This window comes from Podarcis raffonei, chromosome 6 (genome assembly GCF_027172205.1).
Source record: "Podarcis raffonei isolate rPodRaf1 chromosome 6, rPodRaf1.pri, whole genome shotgun sequence".
NCBI lineage: Eukaryota > Metazoa > Chordata > Lepidosauria > Squamata > Lacertidae > Podarcis > Podarcis raffonei.
This window is the reverse complement of record NC_070607.1, coordinates 28,662,689-28,690,491: the sequence shown is the minus strand read 5'-3', so window position 1 is coordinate 28,690,491 and position 27,803 is coordinate 28,662,689. Positions and strand designations below refer to the sequence as shown.

The following is a 27,803-nucleotide window of genomic DNA, read 5'->3' as shown; positions in this document are numbered from 1 at the left end:
TAGGTTTTTGGAAAACAGTTTATTCAGGAATTAGAATCTGAAATATTTTCCAAAAAAAACAACAACCAAGATCTCTATGAAAGAAATCTAAGTACATACAATAGGAAATTGATGGCTGTTAAATAATTACTTTCACTAATATATACATAAAAAATGCCACAAAATTATTTTGTTTACACCTGGAATGTGTGCTCTGACTCCTCAGTTAGGCTTTTTCACATAGTTTTACCAGTTCCGCAAATTGAAGGCTCAACAGTACCATTTTTATACATATCGCATTTAAGTCGAAATCAAAACCTCTGTGGGCTAGATAGACGTACTCTTGGAAATTCACAGCTGCGGCAGTTTGTCCACTGGGGTATCAAATTTGAAATCAGCTGGGAAAAGATCAGGAGCCCGTGGATAAATCAACCTATATGACTGTCTGATTGTAACATCAGCTACTCCGGCAATGTCCCCAATTTCTGAAATGAAACCCAAGGCAGACAAGTTAAACTGACAAGTAGAGTTACAAGGCTGGAGCGTTTCCAAAAAAACAACCTGTAGTTTCTCCAATTCTTCCTGGTACTCAGCTTCAGACAGTGTAAAACAAACACACAACCTTTAGAAGGCTGCTTTCAGTAAAAATCTCAAAGCTTCTCAGTAGCGATGTATTACTACAATAGAAAGACGGAAGAATATGATTTTGTCGGGGCAGCCAATTGGAGCTCACACTGCACTTGCACTTGGATATGGTCATTTATTACCAATCAGACCTGGGTCCAATTCAAAGTGCAGGTGTTCATCTCTTAAGGCCTTAAATCAGGGATGGGTAACCAGATGTCACTGGACCTTAATGCCCAATTCTGCGTCAGGCTGGCTGGGGCTGAATAGGGTTTGGAATCTTTACACTATCCAAAGGGACCCAGATCCTCCATTCCTATCTTAAGCAAGCCACATCCTGAATACCTGAAGCTGCACCTTCCATCCCCTATGACCCTCTCATTGGACTGGACTTCATCAAATGGGATTTTACTCCAGGTGCTATTGCCTTCAGTGGGGTGTGTGTGAACAACCTGCTTTCAATAAAGAGGTTCATGTAGCAATTTAGGTTAGCAGAGCAAAACATCCCTGGTTTGTCTGGTTGACTGGACCTGCTGTTGTGTTTGTATTAGATAAAGGACCCCTGGACAGTTAAGTCCACTCAAAGGCAACTATGGAGTGTGGCGCTCATCTCGCTTTTCAGGCCGAGGGAGCTTTCCGGGTCATGTGGCCAACATGACTAAACTGCTTCTGGTTCAATGGAACACCATGATGGAAACCAGAGCGCACAGAAATGCTGTTTACCTCCCTGCCACAGCGGTACCTATTTATCTACTTGCACTGGTGTGCTATCAAACTGCTAGGTTTTCAGAAGCTTAGACAGAGCAATGGGAGCTCACTGTCACTCTGATTCGAACCGCCGACCTTCCAATCAGCAAGTCCAAGAGGCTCAGTGGTTTAGACCACAGCACCACCCACGCCCCACATCTGTTTGTATTACCTGAAGCCTGTCATCAACTGATTTTTTTTTTAGCACTTTGATTATTGATAGCTGTTTCAAAAGCCCTTGACTGATTGCCATGGCATGAATTCAGCTCTTACAGTTTTTCATGCCCAGATGAGAGGAACCTTTACTCCCAGGGTCTGCAGAGAGCTTTGGCCTTCCATGTGGTTAGAACTGGATCAGTCCACATAGGAACATTTCCATCCTTTCCCCATTTAAGGGGTGTACCAATGGCAACCTTGCTAGACAGAATTGAACATCTTACTAAAAGAGGCAATGCCAGACTTTAGAGAGGATTACATTTAATTTAGACCACTTAATAAGGTATATTCCTAACGCTGCATGACAACACACATGTTCTGAATGTGTGTGTTTTTTGGGGGGACACTTAGAATCATAGAATCATAGAGTTGGAAGAGACCACAAGGGCCATCGAGTCCAACCCACACTTGTTAGAGAGTTGTAATTTTGTTTTAAATGTACTGGTTGTTTTGTGTTTTTTATTATTTTATGTGTAAATTGCCTTACACATTGCCTGTATAAATGGTTCAGAAGGAAATGAATTATTATTTTGTATACCGCCCTATACACCCCCTCCCTATTTTAAAAGGGCATTGGATGCCATTCAGCCAAAGTCCTGGTTAAAGAGGAATGTTTTTGCCTAATGCCTAAAGCTGTATAATGCAGGTGCCAGCATAATAATAAGTAAAAGCTCACTAAGTGTGCCTAGCTATTTATTACATTTGTATCCTGCCTTTCTTCCAGAGGTCTCAAGACAACACAGATCTGCCCCGCTATCCTGTAAGGTAGATTAGGCCAAGAGATATTTGAGTATCTCAGCCCAGCATTACCCGGCAAGCTAGGTAGAGATTTGAACCCGGTTCTCTACAGTGCTCATTCAACACTAACCAGACTGGCTCCTTAGCCTGGCAATTACTCACATGGCTTATTACTAAGCTACTTATACATCCCAAATCATGGCAAAAGGAGGATCCTTATAGTGCTTTCTGCATCAGTGATTACTCTTTTTCTTTCTGAACAAATGACTTAACAGAGCTAGAATTTAACAGGGGAGGGGGAAATGGAAATGTTACCTTTCTGGGTTCTCTTCTCTGCGGAGGCTTGTGAAGCCATATAAATAGCTGCAGCTGCAACCGAGATGGGACTCCTCCCAGGAACCAAGTCTAATTCCACAGCTTTACGGGCAATGTGTGTTGCTGCCATCTGGACTTGCTTAGGAAGACCCAGGTTTGAACAAAATCTGGACATGAAATCTCCAGTTGTGATCAAATCCACACTCGTTTCCAAAGCTTTCAAGATGAGCTTAAAACACCGGCCTATTTCTTTTTTGGAAATTCTGGAGACAGCACATATTTCTGAAACGAGAAAACAACAACACAAAAACCACCCACAACATTAATGCTGAAACAGGATTGCAATAAGTAAAGGATAATAACACTCTCAGTCCCTTCTCCCTGCTACCAATTAAAGCTTAACCCTCCGTTTAAGTCTTCACAGCACAAATATGTAACTCAGTCTATGTAGTCAACAAAACCGGCACCCACTTTTAAGAGAAACATTCCATTCAAAGTCACCAAGGAATTACACTGAGGAGTGAGCATCAGTTCAAGAGCTATTGATTCAGTTGTTGGGTCTCAGAACCACAGCACAGGTTTTAATTTAATAAAATGATTTCGTTAGGACTCGGGCACAATATGTCGGGAATGAGGAATTTGCAGCATTTTAAGAGCAAGCCACAGTCCTCGCCTGTGGGGAGGAGGAGCGAGAGAAAAGAGCAATGTTTACCAATAGTTTTCCAATGCAGGGAATAACTGCAGGTTCTGAGCAGCATGGAGATAAAACTCTTTATTTGCATACATCTGCCCTTTCATGAATCTTCCAGTCCCTTCACACTAAGTGTTAGCTAGTATTTCTCTTCCCACAAGACAAAAAAAGGAGAAACCCACAAAACAAGTTTCACTGGAATAGTATGCACATTAAAGTCAATTTGTTTTGCTGTATGTGTTTAATTATTTAAATTACATCATTAACGTATATTAGGATGCAATGCTAATCATATTCTCCACGATCCTAAACCTGCTTGCCTTTCTCACTTTAAAATTTGTGGGCCAGTTTGATCTCGGGTGGAAATTATGGGAACTGTGCATCAACATTCTGCAGGGAAGATGGAAATGACTTGGTGAGGCAGTCCTGTAAAGACATGGACACATGCCAAGTGCTGTCCAACATACAGCTATTCAAAAAATGATAATCAAATCAAGGAAAGAGGTGTATGATAACTATAGGCTCCCATGAAGCACAGGTGTTATACTCAGTGACTCAATGCTACCATACAATCAGCCATACAGCTGCGTGGCTCTTTGACGGCAGTTTCTACGTAACTCCTCCCTTTGGACTGGGCTCAGGGAAAAGAGGGTGCTCCATTTCTATACCTAAGTGTCTGGCACATGCCCCCAAACCCCACAGCCAAATACTCAAAAACATTCTGCGAAGTGTCTTCTAATCAGTAGGGCACATGCCAGAAAAAGAAGTTTTCATCATTTATTCTACAAATTATTGGTTTTCCTTCGCTGTAGAACTGTCTTGTGCTGAACAGTCCCGATACGACATGAGCACCTCAGCACTCTTAAGCCATGTCACACAGTAACTTGTTGATAATAACAATAATCGCCCGATTGCCCCTTCCCAAACAGTTTTGCACAAGTGATTAAAAGGCAAGTAAGATACAAAACACAAAGCCCACTCCTGGGAATCGCAAGTTTTGCTTCGCTGCTCTCGGATACTGAAGAACGAGGTGGCAGCTTATGCTAGCTGAAGATACTTTGGATGATCCCGGATGAAACCGACACTACGCTGCCCGCTTACCTTTGAATGTTCTCGGAACGCCCTCTTGCCTGCAGGCGATGTAGAGGCAAGCGGAGGCAATGGCATCGTTACTTCTCCCCTTCAGGCTCTTCTGCTCATAGACTTGCTTGAATAAATTATTGGTTCGATCCTTCAAAGCAAGCAGACAAAATTTAATTAACTCCAGGCCATTTAATTAGCAATAATATCAAAAATTCATGCGCTCATTATATTATGCTAACTAAGTAAACGCCAGAACAATTTGAGAGAGGGAGGCATGAACTTACAACTATATTTCGGGGGAGGTTGATTCTGTCTGCCATGCTAGCGATTTCTTTGAACGCGTTCATCATCGCGCGGTCGGAGCTGCTCATGGTCCTCCGGTTTTGATACTTTGAATTCCCAAATTCGTCAAAACTGGCTGCGCCCGTGCCCTGCAGAAGAAGGGTTTACAGTGTGTCAGAGACTGCTGGAATTTGTACCAGATATACACAGTAAGACCACTTTTGCACTTATGTGAGGATTCAGAGGCTGCAATAAGCAACACCTATTACAACAGAGGACAAGATGGTTGGATAGTGTTCTCGAAGCTACCAGCATGAGTTTGACCAAACTGCGGGAGGCAGTGGAAGACAGAAGTGCCTGGCGTGCTCTGGTCCATGGGGTCATGAAGAGTCGGACACGATTAAACGACAAAATTACAACATCCTAGTAATGAAGTCATTAGAAACAGGTCACAATGCAGCCGCCTTCAGGTGGCTGTCACTATTTCCAAGTAGACTACAGACATGGTGGTCATAATGACCCTCTTTCATTCTCTAGATCAGGTTTTCCCAAACTTGGGTCTCCAGCAATTTTTTAGACTACAATCCTGTCATCCCTGATCACTGGTCCTACTAGCTAGGGATGATGGGAGTTGTAGTCCAACAACAGCTGGAGACCCAAGTTTGGGAATTTCTGTTCTAGATGAAAAGCACACTTTTAGTGTGTTTTGCCATCCTTATTTCAGTCGTTCTTCAAAGGCCAACATCACTCCAACTTCATGTAGTCTCATGGCGAAAGGAAGTCCTGGTTGCTTACATGGGAAGTCCCACATCAGGCCGAGGGAGGTCCAGCAATACTTTCCCCACAGGAACCCTACCCACTCAAAAAAGCAACAACTTGCAGTTGTATCGAACTATGTTTTACCCCCTGAATTTGATGCACCCAAGTTAGTCATGTCCATTTACTTCAACCACGAATATAAATTTCTTTCAAAATTCAAAATGTTTCCACTGGTCCAAAAAAAGGTTGACAACCCCTGCTCTATTACGTAAATGCAAAGACTATATTGCTCATTAGTCCAGCTGTTGCTCTCTATGAAAAACACATGTAATATACACTGCACAACCTGGCAAAGTTCTGGTCAGCTCCATACTTTCCAAGAATGGCTCAACATGGGTATTCAACTGTGACTACAGTGGACTCACTTTATTCCAATTTCAGAAGCAAACACTACATTTTGTGGACAGCAAACAGCAGGGATAGGGTGCAGAAAGAGGAAATGAGAGTCCTAACAAATCCACTGCTTCTTCCTGGGCAAACAACACAGCAAGCAAGAAGCCCACCAGAGGTGCATGTAGCAACAGAAGACAATGTCTGGAAGCAGACAAAATTTTCTTCACCAGACAAAATTGAAATCTGGGTATAGCCTGCATTTTCATCTTCACTTTTGGGCAATACTATGAGAAGGTTCAAAAAGCGGAGGCTTCATGGAATATTTGAACACAGCCATGTAGGCAGTCCACTAATGACTGCCTGACCAGTCTGCATTACAATCGTGAGAGCAAAGGAGTCCACATTTTCTCTAACATGAACATGGATTCTCACAGAAACGCTGAAGTCTATCATTGCACAACATGGCATCCTGTAAAACTCTGGCTTCTATTAGTACTAGTTAACCTTATAGCATCCTGGTCAGAGCTCAATCCTTGTTTGAAAAGACTGGGGAGATCATGGGAGAAATAAAAACGAACAAAAGATGATACACACCTTACACAGAATAATATATAATCAGTTATGCTATTTTTATATACCATCTCCTGATACTGCTAGTTCTTCCAGCTACGGAAACTGCTTGTGATCTGGAAAGGAAAACTAGTCAGCAACCCCCAAAATAGCAGTGACAAACATCTCAGTGATACAGAGCATGCTTCAGTTCCTTTTTCTTTCACCACACAGCTGATACAACTCTATGTTCAAACAAGATAAAGTTGATGAGCACTGGGGTCTACACAGCACGCCTTATGGATATGAAGGGAACACCAGTCCCTGGTAGTTGTGCGAACATGGAGGTCAAGAAAGCAGTGTTAGAAACTCAGCTATATAAGCTAATCGCCAAATGGTGCCTTAAACCTATGTTGCGGTCGCCACAACAAACTGTCTAGTCTAGTCTTTTTTGGTGGGGCTTATTATTATTGTTACTGTCATTGTCATTCATTTCTATGCTGCTTTATATTTTGAAGGAAAAACCTCAAAGAAGTTTACAACATATTAACATTAAATAAAACAATCCAGAAAAAAATAGTGGGAAGATAGCTCCATAGACTGGCCGGTTAGCTGACACGCAGCAGCGTCTTTTGATGCTGGGGCTTGCTCATCAGAAAACGTTGTTGCACACCAGCCAGATGGTGGAGATGTCAGTAGCCAAACCTGCCAACAAGACATCTGCACTTGGTGGCAATTCGACTCACGCCAGTCGCAAAATGTGCCTGGTACCTGGGGAATTTTGAACAAGCAAGCAGACAGCGTCTCTCTGGCTGGGACTCTATCTCCGGCTAGCCAGGGCGCTTTCCTTCCCTCAGGGTGGAGGCCAACATGCGAGTGGGCAGGCAACACCTCCTTTCTCTTTGGGAAAGCTTCAAGCCAGCTTTGGGGTCTACCAGTGTTTTGTGCTTCCTGAGCCCAGAGGCTCTCATTGCAGTGCCTGATGCTTCTGCTGCGGCTGCAAACTTTACTTCCTCCTGCTTCAGGCATCGGCTCTTTGCACAGCACTTCCTTCATCTCTCACTCTCTTCCTCTGTTGCAGCTTTCCATCTGTGCGAGGAGAATGGAGCCCGGCTCGTTCTAGAACGCTCAAGGACGGCTCTCTGGCCTGCCTGCCCACCTGCCTACCATGAGGGGTGCAGTATTAGCACCCAAACACCAACACTCTCCCGCTCCCCTTTGCTCTCACAATCCCCCCCCCCCACATCTCTGAAGTTTTCTCCTTAAGTATTGCAGCTTCTGCTGGCCTCCTAAATTGCGCCATGGCACTTCTTGCTTTTCTGGAGTACTATAGGCTCCCGGCTTTCTCTCTCTAATGTTAGTAGGCAGGTGTAAGTCAACTCTGGCCTTTCTTAATCTCTCTTGACCACCTCCCCTGCCCCCTCCCCAATTCCTTTTCTCCAGGTGCAGCATCTCTCTTGCATCCAGAAACATCACTTTTATCAGTTTATGAGTACAGTTTTCTGCACATTTCCCTATCAAAGGGCTTCAGTTGTGGCTCACAACACCTTCATCAGTGCCCCAGCCCTAAACATTTTCTCCACACTTAAATAGGTTTCTTTGGGAATGGCATAGCTATTGCCATCGTTGCATAAGCTTTTAATTACAGTGCGCCCATCTTTCTCCCTTCCCCAGTTTAATAATCTGTTAACTTTGTGTTGCGGTGGTATTAGCACAATGTATATGCTCTGCTTCTTGTTTTTTTGTATGTGTGTGTTTTACGTTCCTGAGAAGTTAATTAAATAAGCCTGAGGGGTTACTTGGATGCCATTTGCTGGGCATCAGTTGGTTTACAGACTGGTTTATAGATAACTTGGCTAAAGCCTGCAAATGCAACAAAAGCTCAAGACCAAATCCAGGAGTGCCATTGCCTCGTGAGCTAGGTCAAATCCAGCAGTGGTAACTCCAGTGGGATAGTACTGCCTCCAGTATCTCTTCAAGACCTGTGGTGGAAGCTGGTCCATTAGGGTGAATTGAGCAAGGGCCCCACCAACCTCAATGGCTTCATCAAGCCCCACTTGGCTTTCGTCTGACAACCAGCCCAAGGGGTGGCATTGCCTGCAAGCTTCCTCCTCTTTAGTCTAAAACAGTGCTGCCCTTATAGAACTCAGCAAAGAAAATGGCAGCTCCACCTATCACAGAAGCTGTGACTTTGCCAAAAAAACGTTTTCCCTAGTGAGAGCCAGTGTGGTGAAGTGGTTAGAGTGTCTGTAGGACTAGGACCCGAGAAACCAAGACTCCCCACTCAGCCATGAAGTTCACTGGGTGTCACTGTCCTATACATGCCTAAATGTAAGTCCCTCTGTGTTCACTGAACAACCTGTTTTGCTATACAACTCTCCCAATACCACAAATTGGGGGGGGACCCAAACAAATTATCTACAAAAAAGTAAACAGAAAGAGCTGCTGAATTGGGGAGAGAAAAAGGCAACTAGACATTCTGTTTTGGTGACCACAATCCAGGTCCCAAGAGCCATGTCATGAATAGCTTTTCTAGCCCAGTTTCTAACACCGTGCACAGCTTGCTTATCCCCAACTTTGCACTGCCACTTTAAGAGCAACAATATCCAAGTTTCTGCCAAAATCTCCCTGCTGCTGTACAGATCTTGTGCATTAATGCATTTCGTGATTTATATTACCTTGCCAATCATTGTAGTCAGATCACCATCACTCAGAAGAGGATTCTGGGTATCTCCAACTCGAGACGGGTCTTTGGTTGCTTTGTCATTGCTGAATGTTCGCCATTCTGACCCTACATCTATGACTCTGTCACCTGAGTATGCAAAAAGCATTTATCATCATTCTTTTGTTTTTGAAAAGTCTCAAGAGGTTCACAAATATGTATTCAGAATAATTTCGTTTACAACTGCAGCAACCATTTAGACAACATTCAGGCAATCGTTTTAAGTCAATACTCGATAGTTTTGGGTGTGTTTTTTTAACACAAATTAGGAAGCGTGAGGCAGAACCTGTCTCAGACAATCTCTGTTCTAGCAGCCCTAGTGACACTTTGTAGATGACAAGTAAGTAATGAAGTTAACAGAAACACTTCCAAGAGTTCACAGTGGAACCAGCTCTCACGCAAGGATGCTCTCAGGGAGTGACTGCATCTGAGTGGTTAGAACAAGGGCATCCAATGCGGTACTCTCCAAATATTGTTTGCTTACAACTCCCATCATCCCTGCCCAGAGGCCATGTTGCCGTGGACCAATGCAAGTTGGCATCCAACAACATCTGAAGGACACTTATGTTGGCTACCTCTGGGCTAGAACATGGGAACCTGCAGAGCACAGGCACCTCAGCTGGTCCAAACAAAGCTCTGTTGCACTCCAAGGAAACATTAACAAGGCTTTCTATAGGTCTGGCAAACAGCCTATGGTCAGATGTACATTAACACCTGCTTATTCCATGCTACTATCTGTTACTGGATTCAGCAGGCTGAAGGCAACACAAGGAATGGAGAGGTCAGGTGTCATATAACCGCATGTACACTTGAAACTTTTACCAATGGTAACCTGCAAATTAAGGTTGATATGCAACTCCAGCTTTCCAGCACCAAAGTAGAATGTTGTGTTTAGAAACTTATCATCAATGAGGGCACCTTCATAATGGGAAGAGTGTTTCTAGCTACCCCACCCTTCTCCTTGGAAGCCTTATAAGAAGCTTCTGCAGGAGGAGGACTGAGCAACATCACAGGGGGGTGTTTCTGGGACTAAAGAGAAACTGTGAAGCTCCCTTGGTTTTTTTGCTATTGTATGCAACATATGTTGCTAATATTATATTTACAGTACTGAAATGTGGTTTTTTGTATATTGTATTTTCGCTTTGCTATGTTATGAAAATGTCACTGTGTTACTGTTTTGCTATGTTGGGTTATTATGAAATTGTTTTGTAGCGTTTGTTTGAAATGCATCCCTGTTTCTTTTTTGCTAGCTGCTTTGAGGATGATTTTTGTGTGTCAAAAATAGTATACAAATAAAATGAGGGAAGGCAGGAAGGAACCTAATTCAGCATTTAGGGACACTTCAACAATAACATGAACAGTAATGGTATAGCTAACTTGCCTATTTTGAGTTCACAGAACCAATAAAGCTGGCATGCTGTGTTTACGAAACCAGCAGATGCCCAGTTGCAAGCTGTTAACGTACACCTCTATATATTGCAACAATATTCTTATTTTAAAACTGATACCCCCAAACTTGGGACAGATCTTGGAGAACAAAACACTTGACAGTGTGGCTCAAAATGAGAACCTTGAAAAACAATGAATTTTGACCCCTCCACATCTTCAAGTCCTCCTCTGCAATCACAGACAACAAGCTTGAGAAATAATATTGGCAATTGTGTCTTCATTTATTAAACCAAGATATGTATCTGCCTTTTGCCTGCTGCTATAACCCCTTTGATCCTCCCTCTCTTTGTCCAAGCCACAGATAAGCCAGGAAGCCTCTAATTAACCACAGTTTCCCATTTCATGTGAACTGGGAAACTATGGTTACAAGCTTTGGAACAAACCAGGATGTTAAACTAACTTCAAAGCTGGTTGATCCTGGATGATTCCAAAGCTAGTAACCAAAGTTTCCCTTTAGATAAATAATAATAAACATTCCTTTTTAACCAGGGCTTTGGTTGATTTGATTGACATCCTATGCCCTTTTAAAATGTGTTGGGGGGGCGTTACTGGGTTGTCGTTTTTTATTCCGATTACATATTTTGTGGTTTTATATTCTGATTTTATTCTGTGAACCGCCCTGAGACCTGCGGGTATAGGGCGGTATATAAATTCAATAAATAATAATAAATAATATAGTTAATTAAGAGGTGTGATTGGTAGATTGAGTAGACTGAGGCAAACAGAAAGAGCTGTGTGCTTGAGACAACCTCCAAAAGTTGCCCAAATTAAGGGTAGAATTCAACACTTCCCTCATTGTTCCATCTGCACAAGCATTCCAGACAGAACGATTCCCCTCTTCTCCCCGCACACTGTTCCAGGGATTCTCCAAAAACCCTCAGAACCAATTTGGGGACAAGGCAAGGGGTAGGGCCGGGCAGTATCTGGTTTTCAACGTCATGTTAATATCACCAGCTAAACATTGTGATATACTGACATATCACGATGCCTGAAATAAGGATGGAGCTATGTAGAGACACTGGCTGGCTTCACCATTTCCCCCACATTGTGATTTTTGCCTGCATCTGCTCTTGTGATTCGCTGTCCCTGAAGGAGGCAGGAGAGAGCTGAGCTGGCAGAGTTAACAGGGGCTGCAGGAATCGAGAGAAGCATTGGCTGGCTTCACGGTTTTTCCCACATTGTGATTTTTGTATAGCGCACACACATAATGATTCACAATATATTGCCAGGTGGAAAAAAAAATTAAACTGATATTACAATATGGTTTTGAATGATATATGATGTATCTCTCACCCTGAGTGGGGGGAGCCGAGGTGGGAAAGCCCTGGCTGAGCTGGTTAGATTAATTCCACCCTAAGAATGCCTTGCTTATTTTTTGAGAATACAATGACTGTAATATGAAAATAAATTTGTTTTATTAATCAACTAGAAGTAGCTTTGTTTATTGAAGTGTTACCTTAGCCTATGTATCCTTCGGTATTTAAAAAAGGAATTATAGGGGTTTGGCAATCAAGAAATAGATTTAAACTAAGGTTGCCTTTTAACAGAGCGTCAACTAAAACCAGCAGGCAGGTTGTTGTTGTTTTATAAGTACTGAATATGGTTTTAAAATATTAGAACCTTTCAGATGTAATTTTTCACTAATCAAAAATAATCTGAGCTAAGACTCCATTTGAAAGTACTTTTATATTATACTGTTTCTGGAGTTATGCTCCATTTTGATCCTATACAGATTGAGATTTCAGAATAAAAGATTAAGAAGATTTCAAGCCAAGATGAGCTTCAAAGTAAACTTTTACAACAATATCTTTCCTACAAAGTATTTAAATAAAGACGTTATATATGCAAATGGAGAGAACATTCTGGCTGCACCACAAATTCCCAATGTATTTTTAAAAAATCTGCTTAGCATAAACTGTGAAGACTGATTTGCTGCTAATGAAGTGTACTCAGATATTCAGCTGCTGGCTTGTTATCAAGACTGTAGCAAAGGGAAATAATCAGTCATTAGAAAAGAATCCAGATATAGTCGTGATTTCATAAGTCGTAAGTATGCCAAAGCAACAAGCTTCACGAAGTAGCAGCTATTTTCCAAATTATGACTCAGAAAGGGCTTCCCCTAGAAGATGAGACTTTAGAGGAACAATTAACAACTAAAACTGATCATACTGGTTGCTTACAGTGTCATTAAGGAGATGTATACTACTGCTTTATGATCTCAGTCCACGAGAGGCCTGAATACTGTGATAGCAGATTGACTACACAGAGCAATATGAAGGTAGCCAAGCAGTTTCTCCTGTTAATGGTTTGAGATGGCAAATCTTAGAAATGTACCCAACCCTTATGTTACAGAATCTGCACATTAGAGCCACACAGCTGAGAATGTTTATGGGCAATTAGAATAAAGAGAATACTGTTATTTTTTTGATCCCCCAAAGTGTGTAAAATCTAGTACAGAGGTGCTCAACTTAATGCTTAAAACTTCAGCACAAAGTTTCCAAAGGATAACAGCTGCAAATATTTTAGAACACAAATTAAATAACTATTGATTGTAAAGAGGGTATTATTTTGAACCTGGAGCAGAAACATAATGACATAAGAGAGAGATGTAAAAAAGGATCAATGGGATAGGAATGGGGAGGAGGGAAATAGTGCAACTCTTGAACCATATTTGAGGTGTTATTCTTTGCTCTTACGTGTCTGCAGAGGATTTTTATTTATTTTTTTAAGGATCAATCATGAGTAAGATTATCTTTTTAAAAAGTGAACACAGCATGTATGGCAATGAAGGCAGGGAGCCATTACTCCCCCATATAAGTTTAAAATAGGAGAAAGCATTTTCCTCTTTTGGCCTCTATGTAAATATTTGATTAAGCATTGTTCCTTCTAAGGCCTAGCAGTCTGGTTACTGTTTACTGCATCTAAAAAAAGCAAAATGTACTTGAAATTCTGGTGTTGTATAAATAGAACAGTGAGCACAGCAATGATGTAATATTTTTCCACACAAGTGGGAATGACCTATATGACTCACAAAAGGGATCTGCCCTCTTGTGAATTATGCACCATTCCTGCTTTAATGACAAGACTGTTTTGTGGCTGCCAACTTTGGGGGGGGGGAGGGGGGAATGTATCCCCGAGATGGCAACGGAAGTTAAACAGAAAACTATTCAGTGTCATATACCAAATATATTTAAGCAGCACACTATTGGTTCAAAATTTTTTTATCGTGGTAGAGAAAATTATCTGCGTGATTCTGGAAAGAAATGAGAACACAGTTACAACAGAAGGTGTGCATTCTATCTAAAAAGGGTATAACCTACAAAACTAACTACAAAGCCCATCAGTTCATTGAAGATGTCCCAACTATTGCTGCTAGTAGGTATTCTTCAGGGATTTTTCAAATATCGTTAATCATTATTTTTTACTGATGGTATTTCTTAAAAAAAGAAACTATGATTGAAGAGACTAAAGGCCACATAGGTGCCACATAAACTGCATAGTACCCCAAGCAGTAGAGAGACAGAAATGGTTCTATGTTTTATTTTTCAAACCTAGACATAATGAGAGAGAAGAGCAGAAGAGCAAAGCTATGAAGAAGCATGGAAAACAAAAAAAGGTTGTAATGGTTCAAAGGAGAAGGGACCTTGCTGGAGAGAACTAATGGAGGTGTCAGAACATTGATGCAGTCAGCAAGGCAGGAGCCTCCGAGAGGGTGAAGGAAATCAAAGTGTGATTAAAGGTGGCCAGAGAATAGGAAGTAGCAATAGCCAAGAAGAAAACAACATGAGATAGAGATTGAAAGGACAGATATTGGCAATGCTGTTAAGAGAGAGGAGTTAGGGTTTGGCAATAAATGAATTCTGCAGGAAAGAAGAAAAAAAAGAACACAAGGCTAAGTGCCTGGGCAAAGAGGCTGGATAGTATTGATAGGAATGGGGGGGGGAGTTTTGGGAGATAGCCAAGACATTCTATTTTGAGCAGGTTGATCTTGAAATGTCAGTGAGTCATCCAGGTTGAAGAGTCAGGGGCAATTTCAAATCGAGATTTTAATTTACTTTATAAAAGAGGATGGCACTCTTCCAGAAGGGAAAGAAACTGCTTTCACGGAGTTGCCCTTTTACTCATTTCCTTATATTGCTCAAGTAGTAATACAGAAATATATTTGGATTAAGTACAAATACAATACAGTGGTACCTCGCAAGACGAATGCCTCATAAGATGAAAAACTCGCAAGACGAAAGAGTTTTTCGTTTTTTGAGTTGCTTCGCAAGACGAATTTCCCTATGGGCTTGCTTCGCAAGACGAAAACGTCTTGCAAGTTTGTTTCCTTTTTCTTAAAACCGTTAATACCCAGGGTGCATTGCCTGAAGAGGTGCAGTTCCGTGCTTCGCAAGACGAAAAATTCGCAAGACGAAAAAACTCGCAGAACGAATTAATTTCGTCTTGCGAGGCACCACTGTAATACAATGGGCATCCCTGTGTCTTCAATACACACAAGATGCATATGGGGCAACATATGAAGTGGCAAATGTGGAGAAGAGTGCCTGTTTTTAGATGTGTGCTTGAAGTGCAGCAGTACAAAAAGCCATGGTTGGCTTTATATTATTCTGTGGCTACTGCTGCTCAGTCCTTAGATACTGGTGTTCTCTTGCTATAAGGTGAAGACATATCCCTCCATGTACTAATTTTATCACTACTTTAGGATTCTTTATTTAGAGAAGTATATTATTAATCAGTTCTCAGTCTTGAAAGTTTATTCACACCAGTAAGTGCTTTAAATGAATAAAACACACTACTATCTATTAAAAACATCCTGGCATTTTCAAAGGAAAGTTAGCCTTGCTAATATTAAAATAAAAAACATATATACACCTACAGCACCCAGCCACTCATCATACAACACAATAGGAACCATAACTTCTGAGATGTTGCTAGAGTTGCTTATTAAAAAAATACAATCTTAAACAGATTGTTAAATGAAGTTAGATTTAGAAACAACTGTCAACATGGGCCAGGACACAACTCCACCTTTTTTTCAGTTTCTGCTTATTTCAGTTTTCTTAATCTACTAGTAAGTTAGCAAGAATTTTATCTGTAGATGGCTTTTGTATACCAAGAGGCCAAAACTTAAGTGATTAAGAAAACTTCACATGAACTGCAAATGAATATATTAACAATATTTAGAACAGAAATCTGAAATCCTAAACCTGAAACCTAGAAACACAGGGGGGGAAAACATTTTAAAATGCATGGCAGAAAAGAAAAATCAAATCACATTTCCATGAATCTAGGTGATTGCTGAAGAGGAATTTAGCTCTGAACAAAACTGTTACCCAGAACAGAAAGAGTTGAATGGTCAGTTACTTCTGCAATTGTGAAGTTTAGTGAAACAGATACCAATTAGAGGACAGCATTAAGACAGCAAGTTAGAATTCTGTATCGTGGATTGATGTGTTGGCATTTTGTCTAACTTTTTGCTACAAAAACAGTGCACAAGGTTCTAAGAACATTTAAACAGGAGCACACAATCCAATGGAACTTGTCCAAATTGTTAATTAGGTAATGTGCTGCCATCTAGTGACTGGTGAAATGACCAGACCTCCTCTTCAAAAGTAAAAGTTCTAAGACATTAACTTTACATTTTGGTTTGTTTCTAGGGTTTTATAATATTTCATTTAAAACTGCTAGTAACAATTATACAAACCATAAATGGTAAAGTTACATATGGTAAACTATAAAATGTTCTCTCTCTTTTGTTTCATTGGAGTTTTCTGCAAAAAAGTACTGTAACTGTCTAGAGTTCAGCTTCACACCTCAAAGGTTTCTTTTAAAAGTTTCCCAGTTTGAACACTGGCTCCTCTTTTTAGCATTTCTTAGATTTTGTCCCCAGCCACCCATCACAACCCAAACCAATAATCTGTTTCATAGGTGAGCACGTGAACAATTGTAGACAGCTTGTTGCTGCACCAGAAGATATGCAGTCTGGAGTATGAATTCAACACTGGGATTAGAAAAAGAACAGAACATAATGCATTGTTTTCCCTCACACACCAACCAACAACAAAAATGGAATTCTCAACTAGAAGAGGCAGCAGTTCCTTTTGAGCTTCTAACTTCCCAGAAGTGCACCCACACAAATCCAATGTCGGTATCTAGGCCAGGATTGAGTAATACAACTGAAGGTGATAAATAAAATTTAGATGGTAGACCTTGAGTTAACTGCAGATGCCAGAGACTTAACCCTGGACCAGATAAAAAGAATGTGTTCTACCATAACAGGGTGGCCTTTCCTTATGTAAGTTGCTATGGTACTAATGCTTTAAGCATCTAAGAAATTGTGTTCAAATACACGAGAGGTGAGAGGAAGAGCATGCCAAACTCTGCCATCTGTCAAGGGACTAAAGGCACTAGCAACTCCTTTAAGAAAGAACATAATGGCAAGAGAGAAAACTAGCCTGGCACTATCCATTGACCTAGGGAAGAGAAGCAGCAGGGAGCACAACAGCCAGAGGTAAAAGGGCTGCTGGGTCCCTTACAGCACATATATACAAGCAACAGAACACCACCCCTGGTCCTCACTAGATATAAATGCTTATTGAATTACAGCTTGTTCTGGCATTGTTCTGACCTCCCTCCTCTACCTTTTCCCTTGACTTCTGTTTAGTGTTGCATGTGTAGGTGTGTTTTGGTAAGCCTCAGGAAAGGGCCTGCCACATTGACTACCACCACTTTGGGATACAGTATTTCTCTGAAAAAGTGAAATAAAAAATAATTTTAAAAAGCCAACGGAGGCCTGGATGAAACCTACATATGTCATCAGTCATTAATTTTGTGCCAGGATTAGAAGAGGAAGTTCTGTTTGGCAGTGTCAGTTTTCTCATTTTGATAATAAACTGAACGGATGTTGAAAATGAAAGTGACATTTAAATAGGAGAAGCATGGAGAGAGTCCTAGAAAAACCAAGTCGTACAAACAGATAATTGTTTAAAGAATGCCCTTACCAAAGAATACTTAGTTATACATACTTACAAAATCAACACACTTCTGATGCATATTAATATAGTTCTTAGAGTAGTGAGTGGAATGAATTGAGGCTTTCAAGATTTACTTTGCTTTCTATTAAAATCCCAAGGTTTACCAACCACACGCAGGTGCAAGCAGTGGCTCATCTGTAGAAGAGAGCATCCAGCAGATGCTCTCTCGTAGAAGGGGGACATCAATTATTGCTGATATTAAATAATAGTCAGAAAGTGCTGCAAAGCACACAGTTCTACCAGTAGATTCAAACCTGCTTTTGGCATTCTCCTGCTTGAGTGTCTTGACAGCACTTCACATACCGTATTTTTCACTCTATAAGATGCACTTTTCCCCCTCCAAAAATTAAGGGGAACTGTGTGTGCGTCTTATGGAGCGAATGCAGGCTCCATGGCTTCAGGGATAGCCGCCTGAAGCCTCCAGAGCGCAGTGGGAGTGCCCGCTGCACTCTGGAGGCTTCGGGTTCCTTTCGCTGAAGCCTGGAGATCGAGAGGGGTCGGTGCACACCAATCCCTCTTGCTCTACTGGCTTTGCTTCGCTGAAGAGGTGCTGCGCAGCTTTCCCTCTCTGCGCAGCGCCTCTTCAGTGAAGCGGGAGGAGAAATGGAAGGGGCTCAGTTTCTCCTGCCACTTCGCTGAAGGGGCGCTGCGCAGAGAGGGAGAGAATTTTTTTTCTTGTTCTCCCCCTCTAAAACAATGTGCGTCCTATGGTCAGGTGCATCCTATAGAGCAAAAAATACGGTACTTTCTCAGAAGTCCTGTATGACAAGCCAGTGTTATCCCTTTACTGCAGGAAGAACAGTGCTTGCTTATAGCCACCTACTAAGTGATGGATATGGGATTTGATCCAGGGATTTGCCTGTTCAGACTCAACCATCATGGGTGGCTAACCAGGTGTCACTGGGACAATTCCCTGACCACTGGCCAACATCATCATCTGAAGGGCCACAGGTTAGCCATACCTGTACTACACTTTACCAGAACTGGATGCCATGGCTAGGTCTGTGTAGGTCTCATAATTCCACATGCAGATTTGGTTCAGCAACCTGTATTTACAGATGAGCACACAGGTGATTATTAAATGCAACAACCAATCACAGCTCTACTAGCACAGCAAGCCATGCTCCCATTATCACCCTAAGAGTTACCACGTCAACTCCTTGCTTATACACTGAAGTAAACAACTACAACGTGGAATGCTCATGAGGCAGTATCAGTCAGCAAAAATGATCGTGATGTCATCTCCTAAAAGTGCAGGGTAGGCAGTCACAGCCAAGCAAATTTAGTACAGCAACAGTTAAAATTGTTTCTAAGTAGCATGCACTGCACACGAATGGCAGCTACAGCTGCTCCTGGACTGGGGTAGCCTGACACTCAGCACTGATGAGCTACCAGCTGGATTACTGTTACATGGGGCTGCCCTTGAAGGTCTGGAGGCTGCAGCTAGTGCAGAATGTTGCTGCTATAATGGGACCATGTGGATACCAGTTCTGCACTGGGTGATAGTTACCTACTGGGCCCAATTCATGTGGTTAGTACTACATACAAAGCCCTAAACAGCTTGGAAGCACCTAAAAGAGTATCTTCCTCCATACGTCTCAAGCCCTATGGTAGGCAGTGAAGGCCCTATTAGTGGAGCACAACAGGCTGCTGCCCAGGTGGCATTGTCCCTCAACAGGGCCTTACCAGTGGCAGTTCCTCATTTATGGAGTGCCCTCCCTGGTGAGCTTTGCCTCTCCCCTTCATTATGTATGTTCAGGAGGAATTTAGAAACATCCCTGCTGATCCAGGCTTTTGATGGTTGAAAGATACTGTTCCTGGCAACCTTGGAATTATTAGGTGTGAAGGTATGTACAGTGGTACCTCGGGTTACATACGCTTCCGGTTACATACGCTTCAGGTTACAGACTCCGCTAACCCGGAAATAGTACCTCCGGTTAAGAACTTTGCTTCAGGATGAGAACAGAAATCATGCTCTGGTGGTGCGGCAGCAGCAGGAGGCCCCATTAGCTAAAGTGGTGCTTCAGTTTCAGGTTAAGTACAGACCTCCGGAATGAAATAAGTACTTAAGCCGAGGTACCACTGTAATTGTTTTTAGATGTGGTAAATACTCTTTTTTAATTTTCAATTGTCTTTTTTGTGTTTGTGACCCAGAGCAATTTTGGGAGGACAGGCCAGACATAAATTTAAATAAAGTAATACTTATCTACATCTATTACTACTCACTAGTAGCAAGGAATTAATTTTTTTCTCATGAAGTTTAACTTATCAACCTTTTATCAGTTTCCTTCTTTAAGTGGAAACCTTGAAGAACAGCACACAGTCAATATTAAGAAACGAAAAAAGACTTTCAGGGGCCGCAGATCACCATTTCTATATTAAAGCAACACTTTAGAGAATAGAATAAATACATTAACTCATATTCTCTAGCCGCTTTCACCACCTTATTTCCAAGAGGTCTGATGTCTGTGGAAACCCCAAATCTATGCAAATTGGTAAAATTCATTCTAACTGGCAAATCCGCTCCTTCACATGTTAAGCTGTGTCAGAATGTAGAGCACTGTTTTTGAAATTTGGCCAGGATGTTGTACTCTACTGATTTCATGACAGCTAAAGTCTTTAAAAGTTATGAAGATGTAGTTATCATTTCATTATATCTGGTTGGTTCACAGCAACCTGATTCTGCACCACCTAGAGCAGAAGTAACCAAATATTATGTCCTCCAGATGTTATTGGACTGTAATTCCTATCACCCCCCTGTCAGCAACGCCAGGGGTCAGAGATGGTGGGAGTTGGAGCTGAACAACACCTGTTTGTTTCTTAAAATATGATACCCATACCTGAAAACTCAAGAGGGAGCTTCTGAGGGCACCACAAAGAATGGCCTGTGAGGAACCACACCCCGCACAACTGAGAAATCAGTTAACACTCGACTGTTTCCAAAACTGTGCAGAGTCTGAGATTTTATGCTTGTAACAGGTCGGAAACTTTTGTGGCTAGTCTTTTTTTGGGTCAGTGTGCGAGAGGTGACACATGGGTAAAATACAGTTCAGAATGTCTGCTATGTTTTTGGTAAACCAGAAAAAATATGACGGGGCAGTTATCTAAGGTGACTAAATTAACAGGAAGTATCTGCATAAACATCTGTAGGTTACCAAGCTGTTGGTTTCTACATGGCAAAGACTTCTCAAAGATTTGTTACAGAAATAAATGTGTTGACTGAAGCTCTTAATGCAATATTTTGGCATTTAAGATAACATAATAAATATTATTATAAAAATAATATAATAACATAAAATATTTAGAGAAAGATATACAACTACTGTAAAATTACTCACCTACGACTAGTCCACATTCTGGACAGATCATATCTCCAGCTCTGTAATCTTCCACCAAAATGGAATCTGGATGGTTTGGACATGTCACTCTTGGCAGCACATCCACCCTTAAAAACAAATGCAATATTTTAGCTTTGTGTGACAACTCACATTAAAAACCATGTTTATGAAAAGTTTGTGAATAAGTGTAAGCCGTTCAAAGCATATGGGAGAAACGCTTCCAACTAAGTCACTACCTCCAATGAGTCCTTTATTTAAACAAATATGTACGCACATAGTTCACAGAAATAAAAATACATTTGAATAGGTGTAGACCAGTTGCCATTATATTTTATGCAATTTAGAAAATGAGTGATATAAGGGGGAAATGCTAAAGAGAAGACAGGCATATTATGAAAAACCTATAAGACTTCATTTTAACAAATCTGGAGGATTACAAAATAACTGATAAGCAGCATTTATTTCAAGAGGAAAATGTTATCCTAATTCATCTTGATCATGCAAAATATTTGAAGCTTTACTAATTTCTAGTGATCTTGTAAAATGCGTTAGAATGCTTTTGGAGTTTTAAATGAAACTCAAAATGTGACATGACAGGATATAATTTGCTGTATGTTATATATGCAATTACTTCCTTGGTGATTTGAAAGAAGCTGATAAACATGGCATGAAATTGGTGACGAATCTGTTTGCCTCAAAGACAGAAATAGCCCTGAAATTGATATCCCAACTGTGCTTCGTAATACCAACTATTGCAGCTAGCCATTCACCTTGACAAATCTGTTAAGTGGCCACATACCACTGTGGTCAACTTGTAACAAAAGCAGCAGATCAAAACTTAAATACAGTGGTACCTCGGGTTAAGTACTTAATTCGTTCCGGAGGTCCGTTCTTAACCTGAAACTGTTCTTAACCTGAAGCACCACTTTAGCTAATGGGGCCTGCTGCTGCTGCCACTGCGCCGCCAGAGCCCGATTTCTGTTCTTATCCTGAAGCAAAGTTCTTAACCTGAAGCACTATTTCTGGGTTAGCGGAGTCTGTAACCTGAAGCGTATGTAACCTGAAGCGTATGTAACCCAAGGTACCACTGTATAAGTATCAGGATACCTCAGGGCTGTTTTTCTAGAAAAAGAGGTGCCAGAACTTGCCCTTTTTTAGGGGGGAGCACCCAGCTAAAGTTGTTGAGCCTTTGACACACAACAACGGAGTGCTGTGCTGCCCGCAGCCTCTGTCGCAAAGCCCCAAGTGCCATGCTGCCGTGGCGCAACACTACAGAGGTGCCGGAACACACCAAAGAGATGCCAAAACTCAGTTCCGGTGAATTCCAACTAAAAAAAAGCCCAGGGATACCTCCCTGTAATGGTTATACCATCAAAAAATGCAAGTTCACCAGACAAGAAATCGAGATTGCTACAACATGCCCAGTGGGATTTCTAAACTTTGAACAGAAGCTCCTCCACACAGAACCACATTCTCTATTCTTAAAATGGCTATCATGAAGTAGATGAGCACGAAGCAGGAAGCAGGAGTGCAACTATTATTTAAACAAATATGCTAAATACACTCCCACTTAGCACGTGAGTCACATAGATGTCAAAACACGTTAAGTATCCAATCCTCTATTTATGAACTTAAAACCACATTAGCAGGGTGTAAATTAGACTGGTTAATGTTAATATAAGAGCTATTTTACTTAAATATATATACAGTACTATGGTGGTGCTTTTGTTGTTGCTCTTTTAAGTTCAATAAGGGATAACTGGGCATTCTTGTCATGCCTGTGGTTGGCTTTATGCTATATATTTGTTCTGAATATTGCCTTGTGATGGCCTACGGCTAAACAATACAAATATTGTATTATGACCAAAGATACGTTTTGTGGAAGGTATGGCTGTTGGTTGCATTTTAATTCCCTTCCAAAATAGATTCCAACTCAAGAGGTTTTCTTTTCTACATAGTTTAAAAATGGGCCAAGCTTTCATAGTCCATAACAAATTTGTCATTTCAATGGCTCCCTGGCAAACTCTTGTTGCAATACAGTGCTTAAGCATAGTACAATATTTATGCTACAGAGTGTCAATTTAGGAAATGTTTCATTCAAACATCTTTAAACAGTAGCCTACTTTCCTCAAGGTCACACTGCCTCAAACTTACAGCTGCTATCATCTAAATTGTTTAACTAACCTAAACACAGCATTTATCTTCCTTTGCGGTAGTCTATAATAAGCTCAAAAATTATCTAAACAAGATGCTCTTTAGGAAGTGAAAAGGGAAGAAAGCAGTCTTACGGAAAGTCAATAAACAGAATTGTATGGTCCAAGGAAGACTTGAAGTAATTGGCTTGTTAAAGGGAGAAAACAATTCAGTCAGGAGCCTTCCTTGGTATCCCCAAAGTAACCAGGACACTGTCAAAATGTTTGCTCGGACCTGTTGCCCGCCAGTCAGCTGGAAATGACAGAAGGCACTTCTCATGGACTTTTTCCCTTCATTTTTAAGTCTGGCAGTGGGTTGTGGAGAAAAGGAAGGAGTGGCAAGAATATTTCAGCACACTCAGGCCTTTGTTGGCAGTGGGCAGCTGGACCTAGCAGGAGGACCCTGCTCAGGGTCTTGGGTTAAAAAAATAAGTCTGATGGGGGGAGAGAAGCAGTGAGCATATCCCTGCAGCCAGGTGAAGCTGGCAGTGAACATTTTATTCATCCTATTCAGAGCCTTCGTGTGTGTGTGTGTGTGTGTGTGTGTGTGTGTTTTAAAAATGCCTGTTGGAAAGGCTGGGGGATATACCCAAGCACTCCCATCTGTACTTTCTTCACCTTGTTCAGGGTTTCATCTTGAAAAAAGAAAAGCCTAGAAGCAGCATTGGCTGGGGAGGTGGGGCGGAGGGGATATCTTCAAATTTTGTGTTACGCCACAACCCCATGGCACCACTTCCTCTGAAATCAAAATCTGCCCACTGTTCCAATAAATTTGCCACCGGCTGGTTAAAGTGTTTCAGCTCAAGGGCCTTATATTATCATTGAGGGGCCCTGCTCTAGTTTTGGATTTCTTGCACTGACCTGTATCATCCACAATGCTTTGGAATTAGCACTAAAAAAATAATAATGTAACAGCCTTCGTGTTTCTAAGCTCATAATCACACGTTGTATATACACCAGACAACAAACTGGTAGAGCAGGCACAGGAAAAAAGAGCCAACCCAAACAGCTAGAGGGTAAAATAACATTTGGCCACACCATTTAACACTAGTTGGTGCAGATAGTGTCAACGTGAGTAAATTAGTAAGTGAATTCCATGTACAAAATGATCTGTTTCATGTTACTAGTCTAGGCCAAATGCAAATCATATTACTAATCTAGGCCAACTGCAAATCTGGAAAGCAAGTCTAAGTAGTCAGAATGTTGCCCAACAAAGAACTTTCATGGGTGTGCAACTTAACAGTATGTCCCCTGTCTCACAGAAGAGGATTGCAACGAGTCAGATAGATCCTTCTAAGTATATCTGATGAAGCCAGCCTTCACTCTGAATACACTGGATTTTAAAATGTCAACCTGAACAAAATTAATAAAGCAATCCCAAACTTCCTGTCCTCATCCCTCCAAACCTTATCCAACTTCAAAACAAAGCATTACAGTTAAGGATTACAATATGTACAATATAAACATCTCTTCTGACAAAATATTAGAAAAAATATGAACAGTAGGATGTTGCAAGAGTGGGAGACCCCAGCAGAGAGCATACAGACAGGACCCAACCGCACACAATTCTGTTCACACAATTGCTTCCCCAAAAATGTATTACGAAAGCAACTTTAGATCTTAACGTTACAACAAACATTTGCATATACTCTGCATATAGAAATATCTTGAGGGTGAATTTCCAGCTCTGCCAAAGAGCCGTCATCCAAACAAGCGATTTCCTCAACACAGAAACATGAGGCCTAGAAATCAGGTGCAGCCACCTAGAGCACGGCTCCAGGTAAAGCAAGGACTCTTTGGAGATGCCAGCTGCTGTCCCTATGAATTGAGCACCACATTAAAAACATTAGCAGGTTTATCTCCCAGTTCCTGCTCAACAAGCTGCAAGCTAAGGAGGCCCCATCCCGAGGTCAGCTGGCTATCCTGGGAACTCCCCTCAGCAGGAGTGGCTAACCTATGGCCTTCCAGATGTGAGCTGTAGCTCAGCAACACCTGGAGGACTGAACAGCAGCCTTGCTCCCAGCACGCCATCAGATTTCACCCTAACCCTACTGAGATGTGCCTGCCCAGCCCTGCAGCTTTATTGCATCCTTCCCAGTATTGGCAAAGAATCGGGGTGCCAACATAAGTGTAGCCGGGATTTTTGTTGGGCCTTTTGTTAGGGCGGGGGTAAAACCTCAGTTTGCTATGTATTTTATTGATGGGGGGCAGCTGCCCCTCCATGACCCCTCTTAGCTATGCCCATGGGTGCTAACATATTTTAAAGAAAAAACTCAAAGCAGTTTACAGATCATTAAAACATCAATAAAGCAATCCAGAATTAAGCAGTACTGAAGAAAGATAATGTATACAGTAAAAGCAACATAATAGGAAACTAAAATATTATCTTAAAGTGTTCAAAATAAAATATTACAAAGGAGATCAGCTACAGAATACACATTTAACAAAGTTAACAAAAAAAAATCTTAAACATTTCAAAAGAAAACATTGCTATGTTAAGTCAAATATAAAACACACAATTAGCAAGACAATAAAATATTGTAAGCATGACACGACACATGTCCACCATTTGAATGGGAATGCCTATCAACTTTGGGGGAAGGCCCCCCCTCAAATATTTTACTGGGGGGCCAAAGGGACCTCAGCCCCTAGGAGTTGTCTCCTAGGCAAAGAATCACCCGCCCCTTGAAATGCGGCATTGCTGCGAAACCAGTTTTGGAGAGAAAACTAAATTGTCTAAAACTAAATTCAGCGTGGCAATGATTTGGAAAACCAATAAAAATTACTTTGGATGGGGGGGTGGGGAGAGAGAAAAGAATTCATGGTATAGAAAGTCACAAGGTTTTGGTGGGGGAGTCAAAAGTTGCCTACAAGCCATATGGGGGGTGTTCAGAGTGCTGGGAACTGTAGCTCTGCGGTGGGCGAACTACAGTTCCCAGAATCCTGTGTTTTGGGGAAGTCAAAAGCTGCCTACACGCCATATCGGGGTGTTCAGAGTGCTGGGAACTGTAGCTCTGCGGTGGGCGAACTACAGTTCCCAGAATCCTTTGGGGGGGCGGGGACATGCTTTCAAGGCACCGTCCGTTTAAACGGGGTCGGCGAAGAAGCGCAGGTGGCCTAAGGCGTCCCAAGCCGCGTCCTCCACCACCACCTGAGGCCACCGGGGCGTCTGGAAAGCGAGCAGCGTATCCTTGGCGGCGGAGGCGGGAGTGGGCTGAGGAGAAAAAACCAAGGCCCCGCGGAAAAGGCCGCCGCCCAAGCTGAGGCGGCCGGAGGAGAGCGGCGAGCGAGGTAAAGAGAGACCGGATAGAGCAACTGGAAGCGGCGGGCCTACCTTCCCCCCTCAGAGAAGCCCAAGCCGCGGCGAGGCTGCGCCTTCTCAGGCCGCTCTTCTTCCCCCGCCGCCGCCACCCCGAGCCCGGACGCACCCCTCTACCCTTTTCCCTGCTTTCCTATATCTAGAGAAGCGCCCGGCAACTTGTGCTACTGACCGGCTGGTGGACGCCATCTTCCTTCCTCCCCTTGCGCGCGGCTGGGCGGCCGGGGCGGGCCGACCGGCTTTTATGCTTTCGGCGGCTCGGTGGGCGGGGCTTCGCCGAGGCCGCGGCTACGGGGAGCCTAGCGGGACAAGAAAGCGTTCGCTTTCGCGGCGATGCTCAAAGGCGGGGGAGAGTACGTAGGTGCGTCCTGGTTAGGATGGGAGGCGGTAATGAGGTTGCCATAGGTCCTCTTTTCCCAGGACGCCTCCTCCTTTCCATGGGTAGAGTCGTCATAGCCATCCAGTTAAAAGTAGAAGGTGGCAAATGTGTCCTCTATTTTTCCTAAATGTTCCCCATTAATAAATTCATTTTTTTTTGTTGTTAAAAAAAACCCCCAGTTTTAACCCCACTCTAGCATGGGCGTAGTCAGGTTTTGGGGGAGGGGGCAGAACCTCAGATTTGTATTGATTTTTATTGATGGGGGCAGCTGCCCCCCTCGACTTCGCCCATGCCAAAACTGCTCCCTAAAATTTAAATTTAAAAAAAAAACTCACGCTCAGGCTTGCAATCTGTGACACATAAGGAGAAAGGGGTAGGGCAGGAGGAAAAAGCAGGTGCAAGTACTACTAAGGAATAATTTTTTACTTTATAACCAGCAGCTGGGTTGGAAACAAACGCAGGTGAAATTTGGAGAGCATAGGGCGGCTCCTTTCTTAACAGAGGTGGTGGCGTAGGGCTAACTCAGAAGTGTGACCAACTTCCCCAGTCTGAAGTGGCGCAAGGCATTCTTTCACCTGAGGACTTCACCATCTCTCGGAGATCTGGTTAGACCTGAGCTCATGCAACACTTTGTTGCAACATAAAATCACAATATAGAATCACAAAATACGTAATAAAAACAAACAACCCGAAACAAGCCCTAGCACATATTGAACTATAATCTGACCATGATGTTGCCTTCTTAGTCCCGTAACTATTATTTCTGGGTGTTTCGTAAGCTGCATTAGCAAAATCAGATGAATGACAAAACGTTTTTGTTCCGACTCTTGTCACGTCCCCTGCCAACAGAAGCTGTCAAAAACAAGCTCTGGTTGACGTTTTCCACTCATCAGCTGAAGTTACAAATTGTCAGTTTGTAAAAAACGAAATGAAACAAAAAAATCCTATCCTGAAATCAAATATCACATTTTTCTGCGAGGTTACAGTGGGTGAC

General features: G+C 42.1%; 1 protein-coding gene across 1 annotated transcript; it reads right to left on the bottom strand.

Annotated features, from left to right (window-relative positions):
* GTF2B (general transcription factor IIB) lies at positions 1–26,723 on the bottom strand. The gene is made up of 7 exons (XM_053391840.1): positions 26,603–26,723; positions 20,920–21,026; positions 9,055–9,188; positions 4,678–4,824; positions 4,412–4,541; positions 2,620–2,901; positions 1–464 (listed from the first exon to the last, which is right to left on the bottom strand). Exons 1-7 carry the CDS (start codon positions 26,617–26,619, stop codon positions 331–333), a joined length of 951 nt encoding a protein of 316 aa, XP_053247815.1. The 5' UTR covers positions 26,620–26,723; the 3' UTR covers positions 1–330.
* Positions 26,724–27,803: the final 1,080 nt, after the last annotated feature.

Excerpts from the sequence above, each read along its gene's own strand:
- GTF2B (XM_053391840.1), bottom strand. Across the intron at positions 4,542-4,677 it reads ACCTCCCCCGAAATATAGTT|GATCGAACCAATAATTTATT; the intron begins GTAAGTTCATGC and ends CTTGCTTTGAAG. Across the intron at positions 465-2,619 it reads AGAGAAGAGAACCCAGAAAG|AAATTGGGGACATTGCCGGA; the intron begins GTAACATTTCCA and ends GTTTCATTTCAG.